The sequence below is a fragment of the Marmota monax genome, unplaced genomic scaffold (genome assembly GCF_021218885.2).
Source record: "Marmota monax isolate L192 unplaced genomic scaffold, Marmota_monax_Labrador192_F-V1.1 WCK01_AAM20220418_F8-fsc00078, whole genome shotgun sequence".
NCBI classification, from domain to species: domain Eukaryota; kingdom Metazoa; phylum Chordata; class Mammalia; order Rodentia; family Sciuridae; genus Marmota; species Marmota monax.
This window is the reverse complement of record NW_026694865.1, coordinates 4,428,389-4,446,355: the sequence shown is the minus strand read 5'-3', so window position 1 is coordinate 4,446,355 and position 17,967 is coordinate 4,428,389. Positions and strand designations below refer to the sequence as shown.

Genomic DNA, 17,967 nt, shown 5'->3' with positions numbered 1-17,967 from the left:
GCTCTTGGAGGATGAGGCCAGCTGAGGCAGGAGGGCTCTTGCCACCCTGAGGTGGTACGCCTGTGGTGGCCTGTCTGAAGGCCTCTTTCTTGTTCATGTGGCATTCCTGTCTTCCTGGCCATGGGGGTTCTTGGCTGTAGGTGAAATTGCCCCCAATGAACCAGAACCCTTTGTTCAGGTACAATGGGATGTCTGTACTCAGACAGAAAGGAATGCTAATGGCTTCTTAACTGTCCCAGGCACCAGTGCCTGGAAGATACAGGACGCACATTCTTTACCATCATATCAGATAGAAACTGCTTCTGTAGGCTTGCAGAGCTTTGGCCCAGCCTGAGTCGGTGTTTGTGGAACATTTGCCATGGGATCCTGCTGATGGCCCCTTGTCCCTAAGCAAGGGAGCTATTTGACTCCATGGCCCTCAGCTCAACTTCCCCCAGAAATGTGGTCAAATCCCTCCCTCACTTCCACCTCCCCCACCCTTACCCCTCTGTGGCAGAACTGGAAGTTTTGAGAAGCCCGAAGGCTTTGGCTCTTTTAAATGGGCTGGGGATGTGGCTCCGTGGTAGAGCGCTTCCCTAGCATGCATGAGGCTCTGGGCTTGAACAAAACAACAGCAAACATGGAGAGGTGTGGGAAATGGGGTTAAGACCAAGATGTGGGGTGCGGGGTGCTCCCTTTCCAGCTGGGTCACGTGGACTTTGTTAGGAGTGTGGTGAGATAGCAGCTGAGGGAGCCCTGGCCCCCCAGCCAGGCACCACCTCTCAGCTTAGCTTCGCATGTTGTGTAGCACTTGGGACACTGGTGTTATCTCCCTGGCCGTGACTCATAAGGAAGTCAGAACTGCAATTAACACAAAACCTCATTTGCCCTCTTCACCTCTTCCCCACGCTGCCCTCCCCCAGGCTCCCCTAGGCACAAATGCCTGTCTGACATTTTCTCTGAAGTCTTTGGAAACTTTACTAGAACAAGGCAGCCAGTGAGCATCATTGCCTGGTTCCATTTGTCTTACCCTAAAAGTCTGTGAGAATCTTCTCCAGGGAAGAAAAAAGAAGAAAGAAAATCCCGCCTCCAAGCGTGCAGACTGCCACAGGAAGTGATTCATGGGGCCAGACATGCGAACCTGGTGCAGGAGGTGGGAGGCTGGGACCCGGAGCTGGGAAGAAAGAGCAGAGAGGAGACTCAGCCCTTCAAGGTTTCTGCTTGGTGAAAGAAAGTGAAAAACAGAATGACTAAGAGCCCTGTAATAAGAATTGTTTGTTTTGTGAAGTGAGCTAATATTGAAGGCCGTTGGTAGATAAGACTTGAGAAATTGCCATTGTCAGGGGAGGTGACTTTTGGTGACCTGCCCTTCTTTTTTTTTTTTTTAATTTTTTATTCTAATTTGTTATATATGACAGCGGAATGCATTACAATTCATATTACACATAAAGAGCACATTTTTTCATATCTCTGGTTGTATACACAGTATATTCACACCATTCATGTCTTCATACATGTACTTAGGGTAATGATGTCCATCTCATTCCACCATTTTTTTAACCCCCTGCCCCCTCCCTTCCCTTCCTTCCCCTTTACCCTATCTAGAGTTCATCTAATCCTCCCATGTTCCCCCTCCCAACTCCACTATGAATCAGCTTCCTTATATGAGAGAAAACATTCAGCATTTGGTTTTTGGGGATTGGCTAACTTCACTAAGCATTATATTCTCCATCTCCATCCATTTACCTGCAAATGCCATAATTTTATTCTTTTATGCTGAGTAATATTCCATTGTGTACATATGCCACATTTTCTTTATCCATTCATCTACTGAAGGGCATCTAGGTTGGTTCCACAGTTCAGCTATTGTGAATTGTGCCACAATAAACATTTATGTGGCTGTGTCCCAGTAATATGCTGCTTTTAAGTCCTTTGGGTATAGGATAGCTGGGTCAAAAGGTGGTTCCATTCCCGGTTTTCCAAGGAATCTCCAACTGCTTTCCATATTGGCTGTACCATTTTGCAGTCCCATTATCAATGTATGAGTGTGTCTTTTCCCCCACATCCTCACCAACACTTATTGTTGTTTGTATTCTTAATAGCTGCCATTCTGACTGGAGTGAGATGAAATCTTAGAGTAGTTTGATTTGCATTTCTCTAATTGCTAGAGATGTTGAACATTTTTTTATATATTTATTGACTAATTGTATATCACCTTCTGAGAAGTGTTTGTTCAGTTCCTTGGACTTTTTTTGATTGGTTTATTTGGGTTTTTTTGGTGTTAAGATTTTTGAGTTCTTCATATATCCTAGAGATTAGTGCTCTCTCTGACATGTATGTGGTAAAAATTTGTTCCCAAATTGTAGGCTCTCTATTCACCTCACTGATTGTTTCTTTTGCTGAGAAGAAGCTTTTTAGTTTGAATCCATCCCATTTATTAATTCTTAGTTTAATTCTTGTGCCTCAGGAGTCTTATTAAGGAAGTAGGGGCCTAGTCCAACATAATGGAGATTTTGGCCTACTTTTTCTTCTATTAGACTCAGAGTCTCTGGTTTAATTCCTAGGTCCTTGATCTACTTTGAGTTGAGTTTTGTGCATGGTGAGAAATAGGGGTTTAATTTCATTTTGTTGCATATGGATTTAAAGTTTTCCCAGCACCATTTGTTGAAGAGGCTATCTTTTCTCCAATGTATGTTTTTAGGCACTTTTGTCTAATATAAGGTAACTGTAATTATGTAGGTTAGTCTCTGTGTCCTCTATTCTGTACCATTGGTCTACCAGTCTATTTTGGTACCAATATCATGCTGTTTTTGTTACTATTGCTCTGAAGTATAGTTTAAGGTCTGGTATGGTGATGCCACTCTTCTTGCTAAGGATTGCTTTAGCTATTCTGAGTCTCTTATTTTTTCAGGTGAATTTCATGACTGCTTTTTCTATTTCTATGAGGAATGTCATTGGGATTTTGATTGGAATTGTATTAAATCTGTATAGTGGTTTTGGTAGTGTGGCCATTTTGACAATATTAATTCTGCCTATCCAAGAACAAGGGAGATCTTTCCGTCTTCTAAGGTCTCTTTAATTTCATTCTTTAGCATTCTGTAGTTTTTGTTGTGGAGGTCTTTCACCTCTTTCATTAAGCCGATTCCCAAGTATTTTTTCTTTTGAGGCTATTGTAAATGGGGTAGTTTTCCTCATTTCCCTTTCAGAGGATTTGTCACTGATACACAGAAATGCCTTTGATTTATGGGTGTTGATTTTGTACCCTACTACTTTGCTGAATTCATTTACCAGTTCTAGAAGTTTTCTGGTAGAATTTTTTGGGTCTTCTAGGTATAGAATCATATCATTGGCAAATAGTGCTAATTTGAGTTTTTCTTTACCTAACTGTATCCCTTTAATTTCTTTCATATGTCTAATTGCTCTGGCCAGTGTTTCAAGAACTATGTTAAATAGAAGTGGTGAACGAGCTGCCCTTAATCTTTTTCAGAGAGCAAAGATATTTCTCCAGATTCAGACCTGCATCAGTGGGAGGTGGAGCTGGGCATTTCCCTCCGGCCTGGCTGCTCTCCCCTCTTCAGAGACAAGGTTCCAAGTTAGATCTCCCCAAACCCTTCTTTCTCTCTTCTTTTTACCTTTCCCTCAGACCTTTGAGGCTGATAAATGTCTTTCCCTGAATACTCACGGGTTTTCCCAAAGGGAGTGTCGCGTGATCACAGGAAGGATCTTTCCATCCTATGGGCTCAGCTTGGCATTTTATTTTCTTCTCCTTCAAATTGACAATGCAGACAAACCCGTTTCCCAAATGCAGTTTTGAAGCAGAGTCTTTAAGTGTTGGCCCCATGAGCAGCTCTGCGACAAAGAGGGAGCCCTCGTCACAGTAGAACCAGAAGAGGTGTCTGGACACGCTGGCTCGGTGACTCCATTTCTGACTCCCTGTGCTGGTGAGGTCAGCTTTGCTCATGGGGGTTGTATTTAGAGCTGGGGTGAAGTGTGCTTTTGCCTTAAGCCATCAGAAGGTGGCCAAGGGCTGTGTGCGTCCCAAATATCCCACAGGTGATCTCTGAAAAAAAAAAAAAATAAACATCTTTGGGCTTAGTCCTGCTCCAAGTGAATGTGAGCAGCCAAGTTTTCCAGCAGAGTAAAAATTCCAGAAGGTTCTGTGCACCCTGGCAGCCATCCAGGCAGTGAGTAGAGAACAGTGTAGATCTTTGCAGCATTCTCTGTTGGCGACTTGAAAGTTCTGTCGTCCTGCCAACACTGGAAAAGGAGCGATCCCCCCTCAACTTGGTGCTGGGATGGGGGTGGATTGAATGAAAACTAGAAGGGTCTCAAGTGAGACCCTATACCCCTCTTCCAGGATGTCACCTCCTCCTTTTCATGAGGAAGGGAGGGTACAGGATGATTGTCTTGTCAGAGCCGAAGGGGATCCTCTGCCCATCCAAACTACTGTTTTGCAGTCATAGAGAACCGGGTTTGGAGTGTAACACCTAGGTTCAAGGCCAGGCGCTGCGACTTGCTCTCCAGGCTGACTTTGGGCAAGTCACCTAAGCCCACATAAACATTTCTTCTGTGAAATGGGAGTAATCCCCCTCTGCCCCAGCTCTCAGGGTCCCTGTATCCAGGGAGGTAAGGCTGAGGCGCGCTGGGCTCTCATATCTGCCCAGAGCTCTGTTCTGCTTCTGCTTCCCTCCACCAGGGTCCCCTGGGAGATTCCTTAAGCCTGGGCTCTCAAGTGGGGAGGGTGCAGACAACCTGCCCCCAGGGGACCTGGCAAAGTCTGGAGACATTTTCACTTGTCACAGCTGGAGGTGGGGTTGCCGCTGCACACCCTGCAGTGCCTCTGCTCCCCACCAAGGATGGCCTGGCCCAGACCTCAGCAGGGCCGGCCTGGAGAACTGGGCCTCTCCGTACTCATGGCCCCATGAGGGAAAGTTCTCGGTGCCCATGTGCTTTACAGATGACTAGGGTCAAGCTGAACTTTCTCCATTAATCAGCTTCCTCCTTTACCCAAGAGCTCACACTCCCCTGAGCTGCCCGGGGCCCTGGGGAGGGGAGAAGCCCTGAGTCAGATGACCCTGTGTTTCCAGGCAGGGTCCTGCCAGGGCAAGGCAAGGACTGCCTGGGCTTTCTCCTCCCGGGTCTGCCCTGTAGGCTCCTGCAGATCTCTAAGGAGTCCACTCAGGGTGCCCACCTTCCTGGGGCTCTGGGGAGGGCCTGAGCACACTGCTCCAGAGAAGGGTGTGGGGGGGATGTAGCAGAGAGCAGCTGCCGTCCGCAGGGCAGTGCACCCCCTTCCAGCCTGGCGTTTTATTTGGTTTCCCCCAGACTGGCAGCACCAAAGTCCTGGATATTGTTCGTTTGCAAGTACAGATGGAAATTGGGTTGTTTTGGGGGGAGGCTTCTTGGTGAGTGGTACCAAGGGTCGTGCAATTCTGTTTGGGGCTCCTTGCGGGCTGATCTGAACTGGAATATTTTAAAACATGCTTAGCATTCTTACAGAACTGCGGAGAAAACTTTTGAAACTTGGGTAGAGGGTGGAGCACATGGTCAGTGGGTGGAATTTATAATGAAACCTCAGTTATCCAGAACCCACCCATCCATAAATCCTCACCTTTCTGTATTGTTTCTGTGTAACACCAAGAAGTGGCTGACATTGGAAATGGAGCTTAAGCAACCATCAAAACTTTCAAAATGTCTGGATATAGTACACTCAGTGTATGGTCTGATTTTCTGTTTTAACTATTTTTGTGGTGCTGGGTTAGGCCTAAGAACCTAGCACATGCTAGGTCAGTGTCCCACTACTGAGCTGCATCCCCAACCCCCTGATTTGTTTTTGTTTATAATTCTTATTTTAATATAATTTCAAATCTCAGAAACTTGCTATTGTAGAACAAGGAATTACACTGCAGAGTCACCAATTGCTCGGTCTCTTTCCAGAAAAAAAAAAAAAAAAAAAAACCCAAGAATAATAATAGCATATATTTTCCTGAAGGGTGAGGTCTTCAGGCAACTTAAGATTTAGCACATTAAAGAAAAATAATCTTATTTTAGCGCCCACCACTTAGCATGGTAGGAAATGGAAAGTGGACTCTCATCTACCATGGGGGTTTGTGCCACAGGCTGGTCACAGGCTGCCAGAAAGCTTCCTCCTTGGCTGCAGTGATTTGCTGGGTGACCTTGAGCAAGGTGCCTAATGAGTCAGGGTCTCAAACTTCCATCACAAAGTCTTCCATCGAGTCTCCTCGGGTGCCAAAGTTCTCTACACTGGTCTCGGGCAGCATAGAATTAGCCAGAGAACCACCTGACCAGGACACATGGTTCTCTGAACATTGGGCCTCTGTGGTTTATCACCTGCAGCTGACTCAGCCTATAACTCCTGGCCTGGAACAAAGGATTGTTTTGGATATGACTGCTTCCTGGAGGGAATGGATTCTGGTGAACCCCAAATCAGGCAGCATTTTCAGGGCTCTCATGTTTGTTGCCCTAGTAAGTAGCTGTCCCAGGGCTTTCCACTGCTGGAAGAAATTAGGCATGCTCTGATCCTGGCATATACAAGGAGAGCAGCAGGAGAGCTCAGGATGAACCACTTGTAGCCCAAAGGCCAAATGGAACCAACGCGAGGGGCCAGTCACATCACCAGCAGAATTTTTTCTGCCTTCCTAGAAGGTCTAGTGAGCACTTAACCCAGCACTGAAGTTGCTCAATGCTTGCTTTTATTTTGAGCCACACAAAAAGGAAAGAAACAAAAATAAAACCCACAAATGATGAAAAACTCAATACAAGTGGAGAATATAGTTTTAGTTGCAGTTGAACAAATCCAGGGAAAGTGGGGAAGCCTTATTGTCAGAGGGAGAGAGAGGAGAGGAGTGTCGTCCACACTCAGGGCAAATGATGCATCTCAGCTTTAGCAAGGATCAGCTGGGAAACACATGGAGAGATGCATGTGGGTGTGTGACATTCATTGGCAAACCCACGATGAGAAAGAACCTTTCCTTCTTACTCTAAAACAGCATACTTTGAGGGGGAAATGTAAAGATACAGAATTAATCAATATGAAATGAAGCCGAGCATGGTGGCACACGCCTGTAATTCCAGGAGCTTGGGAGGCTGAGGCAGGAGAATCTCAGGTTCAAAGCCAGCTCAGCAACTTAGTGAGGCCCTAAGAAACTCAGCAAGACCCTGCCCCTAAATAAAATATTTAAAAGGGCTGGGAATGTGGCTCAGTGGTTAAGCACTCCTAGATTCAATCCCTAGCACCAAGAAAGAGAGGGGGCGTGGAATAGATGCCAGAGGTTTGGCTTCTGGGTTATTAACAAGCTACTTGGGCCACTTCAAAAAATTAATGTTAAGCCCAACATGGTGGCACATGCCTGTAATCACAGTGACTTGGGAGGCAGAAGTAAAAGGATCCAAGTTAAAGACCAGCCTCAGCAACTTAATGAGATACTGTCTCAAAATAAATTTAAAAAGAACTGGGGATGTGGCTCAGTGGCCCCTGGGTTCAATCCCCGGTACCTACCCCCCTAAAAAAATCAACATTAGATGAGTATTTGAGATAAGTTCACATTTTATGCAAAAATGACACTGAAAGCTGATAGGTAAGGTGTTCTCCATAAACAAAAACTCAAGTCTTTCTGAACTGGTTAAGTCTATCCTGGTGGTGCAGTCAAAGGTAGGGAATGGGGGTGACCCATTTAAAGGTACACAGGCTGACTGTGTGAGTCACAAGGGCCAACTTCACTTTACCTTTTCTCTGGGGCTGCAGGAAGGTTGGTTAACCTCTCAGGTGCTCCATTTCTTAATTGGCATGTGTAGATGATGACTGTTAAGTTTATTGGGAAGACTTGTGGTACAGTCAGTGTATTAGTCAGCTAGTATTGTGTAACAACCATGCAAAAATTGCAGCAGCTTAAAACAGTGATTGTGCTTATTCTTTCTTCTGCAACTCACTAGACAAAACAAATCAGTAGCTCAACCTAAAGTCAAAGACTGGGAAAACACACTCAGCCTCTGGTAGGAAGAGCAGCACAGCCACAGGCCAGAGGGTGTGCATGCAGAGAGGAGTGACTGGTTTACCCTACTGCAGTTATCATGTACCCAACATATGGTCTCTACCATTGGTGCTATCATTACTGCTCAATAGGCAAGGCAAAAAGAAAGTCTCTCTCTCCCTCTCTCCTTTCCCCCCCTCTCTGGAGTACAGGGGGACTCTACCATTGACCTACATCCCTAACCCTTTTTATTTTGAGGCTGGCCTTGAACTTGAGATCCTCTTGCCTCAGCCCCCTGGGTTGCTGGAATTACAGGTGTGCACCATTGTATCTGGCTAAAAGCTTGTCTCTTTAAGAGTCTAGAAAGCTTAGTATTGAGAGAAAGTGTGCATGTATATTAAAATACATTTCATTGGAAAGATGCTAGTGTTGACACCTTTACTTTCTGTCACCGGTTTGGCTCAAGTCACTGGCACTGTGCCCAGGCTATGGTAGGTGTTCAATAACTAACTACCCGATGCCTGACAAGGAGTCGGTTTCCCTGTAGACAAGCAGTGTGTGACAATAGAAGGCTCTCTTCGTCCCACCCACCTCCCTCCCCATTTTTTAGCACTGGTCTGGGTTTGAACCTGATCCTACTTTGGGCAAGTTGTGGACCCCAGAGGGTCCCTTCAGTTCTGTGAACCAGGCAGGCAGGATGAGGTCCTCTGGGGTGGCTGTTTTGTATTCTCGTGTGGTGGCAGTACCTGGCACATAGTTCATGCGCTTGGTGTGTTTCTGGAACTTTTATGTTCTGCCCCCAACTCTGAGCCCCAGTCCTGTCCCCCAGATGGGGGTATGGGGTGGCTGATCACAGCTCTAGGGACAGGAGTGGTATTTGGCTGCAGCTCTTCCCTGGGGAGCGCTCTGGCCGGCTGCACCTTCACCAGGGGCCCTGGGCTCTGGCATGTCCACATCCTTGGCTGTGGCTCCACCACCATTTTGGGACACTTTACGGGACCCACTTGGAACCAATGGGAGGAAACCTAATTTCCTGCCACAGGAAATTGTTTGGCTAGTGAAGAATATATTTAAAGATTAAGACCTTCTGTCAGAAAAGCTTGAGGGAGTTGCTGGAGAAAGACGTTTGAGGGTCTTATTAGGAAGCCACTGGGTGTGGGAAGAGATGGAGGCTGTGACTAGCGGGGAGGCCCAAGGCCGCCTCCTGGGACTGTACTCTCAAAACTCCAGCAGCTGGTCTTGGACCAGCTTAGAGAAAGAGTGGGTCAGAAATAGACCCTTTTCTGCAACTAAGCATGTTTATGGTAACATTAGCTCAGAATTAAGACTCATTTATTGGACTTACTTAGTGGGCCCGGTGCCCTGTAAGGCTGGGAGGGTGTATTCCGGACACATCAGCTGTACTAAATCCAGCAGCTGGAATCCCTATTCACTATTATTATCTTGCTGAGCATTGGTATGTATTTTGAGTGGGACCGGGAGGAAGAAGGAACAGCACCAGGGTTCTGGGCCCTGGCAGCCAGACTCCGAACCAAGAGGGATTGTTACTGATGCAAAAGAAGTGAACGAGATGCCCTTCCTGTCATGAGAGTTTGATGGCTCAGAAGCAGGGGCATGGACCAAATGACTTCTAAAAAATCCCACCAAGTCAGACTGGTGGTCATGAGCTCATGAGCGGGAGAATAAGATTATGCCTGTGTCCCTGCCATCAGGACCCAGCCTGAAGCCAGAGAGGCAGCCCTGGTGCAGACTGCTAGGTGGCCTGGGATTTGAGCTTTGCCTCTTGGATGTCCGAGGGGTACAGAGAGGGGCCTTACTGACCACACAGCATGGCAGTGGGGATGCCACCAAATAAAGGACACGTAAGGGAGGCCTCTTTTCATGACCCCCCCCAATTGTGCACTCAGATGGCCAGAGTGGGGAGGAAAATAGTATCTTTGAACACCTACTGTGTACCTTACTTTGTCAGGCGCCATTGTAGTAACGAGGCAGCAACAGTTACTCAAAGTCACAAGGCAGTTGCTGCTGTGTATAGCCTCCTCACCTGCCATCCGCTTTAGGGCTTTCTGCAAAGAGTATTGCTTAGCCCTCCCGCCAGTCCACTGAAAGTGAAGCCCTAAGACTGAGACAGCAGGTGATCTGCTCAGCTTCATGTAGATAGTGAGCGCAGCATCTGTATTCAAATCCAGGTGTGGCCCTTGCCTTTTTAAAGAAATTGTGATATAATTTGCAAGTGAACTGCCCACATTTAAAATATACAGTTTGAAACAGATGCAGTGGCGCACACCTGTAATCCCAGCGGCTCAGGAAGCTGAGGCAGGAGGATTGCAAGTTCAAAGCAACCCTCAGCAACTTATCGAGGCCCTAAGCAACTTAGCAAGACCCTGTCTCAAAATAAAACATAGGGCTGGGGTTGTGGCTCAGTGGCAGAATGCTTGCCTAACATGTGTGAGGCACTGGATTCAATTCTCAGCACCATGTGTCAATAAATAAAATAAAGGTCCATTGATAACTAAAAAAATTTATATATATATATATATATATATATATATAATAAAAGGGCTAGGGATGTGGCTCAGTGGTTAAGCACCCCTGAGTTCAATCCCTGGTACCAAAAAAAAAAAAAAAAAGAAAAGAAAAAAAATACGCACACACACACAATTTGATAAATTGACATGTATATACCTATACACTTCGGTCCTTCATCCCTCCCTCCCCTGCACACGCCCTCTCCCCTGCCTGGGCAACTGCCAATCTGCTTTCTGTCACTGTGTGTGGAACAGTTTGTATTTTTACTTTACTTTAAATTACTCTATAATTTTACATAAACAGAATCATGTCTGGCTTCTTTTCAGTCAGCACAATCAGTTTTGGATCCATGCACAATGTCACACGTATCAACAGTCCTTTCTTGATTGCCAAGGGTGTGCCTTTGTGTTGACCCCATCGGATGCCAGTCCTTGGACATGTGCTTTCAGTTCTCTTGGGTAAATGCTGAGGACTGGGGGGATCTTAGGGTGCGTTTACATTTTGACTCCTGAACTGTTTTCCCCACTAACCATCTCTCTACCCCACCAGCGAGGTTCTGGAGTTCCCGCTGCTCCACCTCCTCACCAACAGGTGGCATAAACAATCCTTTTAATTTCAGGTATTCTGATAATGGTGTCGTAGCTCATTGCAGTTTTAATTTGCACTTCTCTAATGACTAATGATACAGAACATCTTTTCATGTGCGTATTTGCTAGCTTATTTTTGTATAGCATCTTTTAAAAATCACTTGCTGCTTATTTTAAAATTGGTTTCTTTTGAGTTTTTGGAGCTCTTTATTCAGGTCCTTTATCAGATACTTGCTTTACAAATATTTTCTCCCGGTTGGCTTCCCATCTTTTTTATTCTCTTAATAGTATAATGTCTTTCAAAGATCAGAGGCTTAAATTTTGATGAAGTCCAACATCTCAGCTTTCTTTTTGATGGATTGTGCTTTTGATGAAGTACTGGAAATGTTTGTCTGTTCCAAAGTTTTGTAATTTTCGGCTTTCCACTGTGGCCCTCTTCTATTACATTTTGGGTGAATGCAAGGTATAGGTTGGCATTTGCTCTTCTTGTCTGTGGATACCCACTTGTTTTACCACTATTTGTTGAAGTAACCATCCTTTCTTCACTCACTTAGCTCTTGGAAATCACTTGTCTGTGTATGTGTGACCGTTTGTGGACTCTGTCAGGTTCCACTGGTCTGTTTGTCTGACTCCATACTATTTTCCACACTTCCTTGATGACCATAGCTTCCTGGCTTGCTAAAAATGTAATTATCATCAGAATAATTCATGTATCATTATTTTTAAAGAAAGGTGGCCGCCTCCTTCCAGCACCCACATGGGGCCTCCCTCTGACCTCGTTCTTCTCTCCCGCTGGCCTGAGCTCTTCTCTAGGGGCGCTCCATGCAGAGGGGACTACAACACCCAGCTGGCCCTTTGTTGGAGCTTTTGTCAAACCCTGAAGAGCCAATGTGGCCACTTCCTTAATCTGTGGGCATTTGGTGGCTTTGCAAGAGAGTGAGAATGGCTGACTAATTCTCTGTCCCCTCTCACCACTTCCTACTCTCCCTTTCTTTCTCGGTCACCCCCTTATCCAGAGCAAGGTGGAGAGAGGCTCTTAGGAGGTTTGTGCTGGTTAGTGCTTTGCAAAGCATCTGTAAATGGACACTGAGCTTCGCTGAGGTCAGGGCAGTGGGAGAACGTCTCCATTTTGCAGAGAAGGCAACTGAAGGCCCTAGAAACATTATGCCTTGCCCAGAGTCTTGCAGCAGGGAAAGTGGAAACACATCTTGACTCCAGGCCTTATGACTCCATATCTGGCAGTCTTCCCGCTGTACCTTAGGGGCAAGTCTCAGTCTGTCCTCTCTTGTTCTGCCTGGTAATTACTGTTTTCAGCTGTAGGGGTTCCTTGGTCTGGGCCCCACGGGAGGGAGGTAATTACATACTTCCAGATGCCTCCAGATGCCCTTACTCAGCAGCTCCTGGTTTGTCCCTGAGGCCAAGCCCAGTGCTGACCTTTGCCTGTCCCTCACCCTTCGTAGGCCAATGGCTTAGACTTTGATTGATTCCCTCTGTTTTTCTCTGGATGGGGCCCCTGGTTGTACCTCCTTCAGAGTGCCCATAAATTCTGTTTATTCAGACTGATGGGTATCCTCTGTTCTAAGGGGACAGCTAGCACTTGTCTTTCTGCCAGCCTCGCCCAGCTATGAGAAAAATCGTTCCCTGAATGATAGAGTCCTACGATGCCCCTTGGTAGGGTGCCTCTTTACTCAGCCTCTTTACTCACCCCCTTCTAAGCTCCCTACTCCAACCTTCAACCCCACCTGATTGGTCACCCTCGTGACTGGTCACCCTCAGCCAGAATTATCACAGGACCTGCCCCCAGCATAGTCCCCGTGAGCATCCTTGAGGCCACTTAGCTGCTTTTACTAAAAAGGCAGACTCCCTGTCACAGCCCCCAGGCCCTGTAGAACCAACTCTGCCTGCCACCTTGGCCTTGTCTTGTACCCAGCCCTCTTCCTTGCTCCTCTAGCCTGCAACAGGGCCAGAGGAGTGACCTTTTTGGAGCAGGCTTCAGTGAATCTTTTCCAAGAGGAGCCCCGGCTCTCCTGGGAGCTCACCCTGACCCTGGGGGGCAAGGCCAGTTCTGCTGGCTGTGGCGGCCCTGCGTCTTCCTTGGTGGGCCACCTGCTTCTTCTAGGATCCCTTCCAGCACAGCCCGGCTCTGATCTCCTGGACTTCTGGGCCCAGAGGAAGGCGGGAGGGTGTAGTGCTGAGCATCTGCCAACCCGGGGCTGGAGCTGAGGGGGCTGGGCTCTGGAAAAGGCCAGCCAAACCCACTTGGCTGTCTCTTTCTGCCCCTCCCCATGCCGGCAGGTCTTTGGATGGCCGGCTGCAGGTGTCCCATCGGAAGGGGCTGCCCCATGTCATCTACTGCCGCCTGTGGCGATGGCCTGACCTGCACAGCCACCATGAGCTGCGGGCCATGGAGCTGTGTGAATTCGCCTTCAACATGAAGAAGGACGAGGTCTGCGTGAACCCCTACCACTACCAGAGGGTAGAAACGCCAGGTATGGCCCCTGGGCTGCCCAGCACCGTCCCCAGGGAGGGTGTGTGGCGTGCCTGGGGGCTCAGGGGCTTTGGTGCCAGGCCTGCCTAGGTGCTGAGTGGCCTTGCTCTGTCTCCTTTGGACAGTTCTACCTCCTGTGCTGGTGCCACGGCACACAGAGATCCCGGCCGAGTTCCCCCCGCTGGACGACTACAGCCATTCCATCCCTGAGAACACCAACTTCCCCGCCGGCATCGAGCCCCAGAGCAATATTCCAGGTATTCATAGGGGTGGGGACAGGCTGGGGAAGCAGGGTGGCCCCAGGCCTGCTCTGTCCCCCCCAACTCCCTGTCCTCCTCTATCTGTGCAAAACGCAGGCCCTGGGCCCCTGACAGACCCGCATCCCTGCTGGGAGAGGACCTGTGGCCTCAGCTCCCCGCTGGCTAATGATGCTTTTCTTGGCACGAGGGGCAGCGTGACCCTTCCGCCCAGCCTCAGTGCACTCATTTATTTTGGAAGTGGAAATAGCAGCACTGTGTTTCTCGGCCGCCCTCACGCAGGTCCGTAGGCCAGGGCTGGCGTGCAGGCAGGGGGGACTGCGGAGTAGGGGAGCCCAGGGCCCTGGAAGTAGCCTGGGCTTCAGACCTGGGAAGGGTTAGAGCCTGGGTGGGAGCGGAGGCAGAGTTGGAGTTTTTACTCTGCCTGCTGGGAGAAAAGGGCTCCCCTGTCAAAGAATGCAAATGTTTTGAGAAGCCCCTCATTGACATGCAAATGATGTGTGAATCACCAGCACTCTTGGCGTCCTGGGGAATTGTACTTGGCCACCCTTGGGCCAGCCACAGCGACTTTTGCTTGCTGGGGCAGTCATCCAGCTGCGCTCCTTTTAGAGCGGTCTAATTTGGACGTGGCTCTCACTCTAGCTTAGCTCACTGGCTGAGCGTGGCCCAGCCTGTGTGCTCGGGTCAGAGCGGGTGGGAGAGGCCCCCTATCCAGCCCTTTCAGATCCTTGCAGGTATCTCTGGTCTGGGGGTAAGTCATCTCCTTCCTGGGACGGCAGACCTTGGAGGCTAAAGCAGGGTCTGGAGGAGTGTGAGAGAAATGGAGAGCAGTCTCCCTGGGGCGCTGAGCCACATCCCTAGAGACAACAAATACGGACAGCAGCGGTCTGCAGGGGAAGATGCAGGGGCCAAGGGGCGGGCTCGAGGGCGCAGCTCTCCAGAGGCCAGAGATGGGGGAGGCTGAGGCAAGTCCAGAAGCCTCCCCAGAGGGTGTGGGGTTAACTTGACCTTGAAGAACAGGCAGAAGTTAGTCTGGCAGCAGCTCTAGGAACAGGCATTTCAGGCTTGGGAGTTCATCGTGTCGGTGTGCTGTCTGGTCCAGACAGGCAGAGCAGGCAGAATCCAGGAGTGGCCACCTTCACTCCTAGGCCGTGTTCCTCCAGCACCCCATTCTGGGTAGCAACGTGAACCCTTGATGTATTTGCAAATGGTGTACCAGGGCCAAGCTGTGCAAACCGTTTAATGGGCCACCTACCTTCTGATTCCAGAGACCCCACCCCCTGGCTACCTGAGTGAAGATGGAGAGACCAGCGACCACCAGATGAACCACAGCATGGACGCAGGTCAGTTGGTGGAGGCGTACTCAGTCTCAGCAGAGTGGCTCCTCCTGCCCGCCCTTCCCCTCCCCACCACCCTTCGCTCCCTCCTCTCTAGCCAGTGTTTATAGAGTAACCACTATGTGGCAAATGCTGAGCTTACACATCATTGGAGACGGAGAAGTTGGTCAGCAGTTACTCTGCTGTCTCATATATGCCTGGATGGAAGACACAATGTGTCAGCTAGGGCACAAAATAGGTCACTTAACCTGGTCAGGGAAGGAAGTGTATCTTGCACTGTAGACTTTTTCCTGAGTTGAGTCTTGGTGATGCATAAGCATTAGCCATGCCATCCGACTGGGCAAAGGGTGCACCAGGCAGACTTGTAGGGGTCCTGAATGGGAGAGCCTGGTGCATTCTAGGGACAGTGAGAGCTCAGTGCTGTCTGAGTCCAGGGATATCCAGCCCAGGTTGCTCAGTAGGGCTGGCATGCTCCGTCCAGAGAGGATGACAGAGGGCCAGTCATGTGGGCTTCAAGCTGCAGATCTTCCAGCTAGGCAGAGCACTTGGCCCGCAGCCCAGGGCTGATGGGGGCTGCTGAAGGCCTTAGGCAGGCCTGTGCCTCAGTGAGATGTTGCTGGCAGTAGGGTGGAAGCCAGGCTAAGACACCGGAACAGTTCAGGTGAGAAGCAAGGAGAGGCAGCCTGGGTAGAGAAAAAGATCTCCAACGGCTACAGAAGCAGCTATTTTTTATGGTGGTCAAATGTGATCACAGTGCTCCTACCAGGAGGGATCCAGCCTAGCTCTCTCCTGCCACATCTCCAGATGTTTCTCACGTCATTTGTTATGGGACCCAATTGGCCGCAAACCAGCAGCTTCTTGAACTGAACCCCAGCTGCCACATAGAATGTGTGCGGCGTTGTGTGTGGCTGGGTGAGGAGGAGGAGGAGAGAGCCCAGCAGATGTCCCATTCTTACGGTGGCGGGCATGCCTTGTACACACAGAGCTGCTAGACATGGCGGAGCCACCTACCCCTGCACACAGCCCAGAAGGGATTGTGCAATTCCCCAAAGAATGAAACGGGCTCACAAATGTGTTGTAAACGTAGTTGCTGAAATCCAGCCTGGGTGTTGTGGCACTTAGGGGTTGAGCTCAGCCCCGACACACACACACACCCTGGTGAGTGGCTGGCCATGTGGACCCAGCTGGAGTGCACTGAAGACCTTCCTGCATTCAATGCCAAGTGACCGCTGCAGGCTTGCAGCTATTAAAGGCTGGCATGGGAAATGGGCCAGCTAAGCGGTCTCTCTCCAGCTGCTCGATTTCTTGTCTGCTTTCTCTCCTCCCCGTTCGCTGCTCTCCATATCTGTAGAATGATTACTCTTGTAAACAGAGCTCAGAGGGGAGGGGATGTAGATGGGAAGGGCAGCATGTTTGCACCCTCTCCTCCCTGGTTTCTCTTCCCTTCTGCCCCCTTTCTGTGTTCCTTCTTTTTTTCTCTCCTCTGCCCACATGGCACTATAGTGATGTATCTAAAGGTGACACTAGCTTTTGTGGCCCCGGGCCAGCCTGTGCGTGGTTGGGTAGAGGGCTCCTATTTATTCTCTCTTCTTCCTCAGAGTTCCCCATTTGGGTCCCAGTTCAGTTGCTCAGGGCTTGACTTCCCTCCTGTGTGAGGCATGGCAGTGTCTCAGGCCAGCAGGTTACCTGTTCACCACGGGTCTCCCCTGGCCAGCGTGGGCACCTTTCAGAGCAGTGAGAAGGTCCCACAGCCTTCAGGCCACCACAAATTAGAAATGAACATTTATTAAGTGCCTACCGTGTGCCAATCATGGCATGAGCATTTTGATATGCACGATCTCCGTGTTTACATGTCACCCAGTAGATGATATTATCCCTACTTCACACCCAGGGAACATGAAGTCTTAGAAGGTTAAAGGACTTTGCCAAAGTCACACGGCTGGTACATGGTGGTGTGTCCAAACCCCATGACTGACTTTGAAATGTTGATCTTCCAGTGATTTGTTCAGTGTCTCCATTTGGATTAGGTACCACCCTGGAGAAGAACCCTGTGGCTCATCCCTTGCCCTCAAGGAGGTTACAGCTCATTGGGTTGAAATAAAAGACCTCTAGAGGCAGCTTGAGAAAGCATGTGCTTGAGGCCAGGTGCAAGGACAGCCTCCAGGCCTGGTTCGGGGGTCTGGAAATCTATCCCCCAGGGATATTAGGAAATCAGTAACTGCTGTAGCCTCAACCATACAGGAACAAAGGGGACAAGCAGGACGGTGCTCTGTGAAGGGGCAGCGACTGGATTTCTTTGAAGGGGGCTCTGGGATGGAGAAAAAAGTCAGAATATGAATTAGGAGGAACTGGCCTTTCCCTACGCGCACTCTCCTGTCTTGCACAGAAGGTCAATCTAGCTCAGGATTTCTGAGGCAGGACCTGTCAGTGTCCTAAGATTGGCATTTCCTGAGCCTAAAGGACTGAGAGCAGAACTGGGGATGCCTGGGTCACCTGGGGTGGGAGGCCGGCCTTCCACCACCTGGGGCTGTGGGCATGGCTTCAGGCTCCTCTTATTTTCCTGGAAGCATAGGTAACAGGAAGGTCATGTAAGCTGAAGAAAAAGATGCCACCTACCCTAGTTGAGAAGGCAGTACGCCAGTGCTGGAGCATTGGTTAGGGTCCTAAAACCATCTGTGTGGAGGAGGCCTCTGAGATCATCACCCCATCAACCCTTGTTCCACCAGTGGAGAAACTGGGGCCCAGGGCGGGCAGTATGGGCCAGGGCATGAGGTTAGGTCACCTTCTGGGACTTGGCGC

The 17,967-nt window shown here is 49.1% G+C and overlaps 1 protein-coding gene across 2 annotated transcripts in view; it reads left to right on the top strand.

Moving 5' to 3' along the window:
* Window positions 1-17,967, top strand: part of Smad3 (SMAD family member 3) — a 109,004-nt gene that overhangs the window by 72,589 nt on the left and 18,448 nt on the right. For both annotated transcript variants that reach the window (XM_046426663.2, XM_046426664.2), the window contains exons 2-4: window positions 13,382-13,575; window positions 13,700-13,831; window positions 15,100-15,174. In XM_046426663.2, the coding sequence (XP_046282619.1) occupies window positions 13,382-13,575; window positions 13,700-13,831; window positions 15,100-15,174 (401 nt within the window). The remainder of the gene's footprint in view (window positions 1-13,381; window positions 13,576-13,699; window positions 13,832-15,099; window positions 15,175-17,967) is intronic.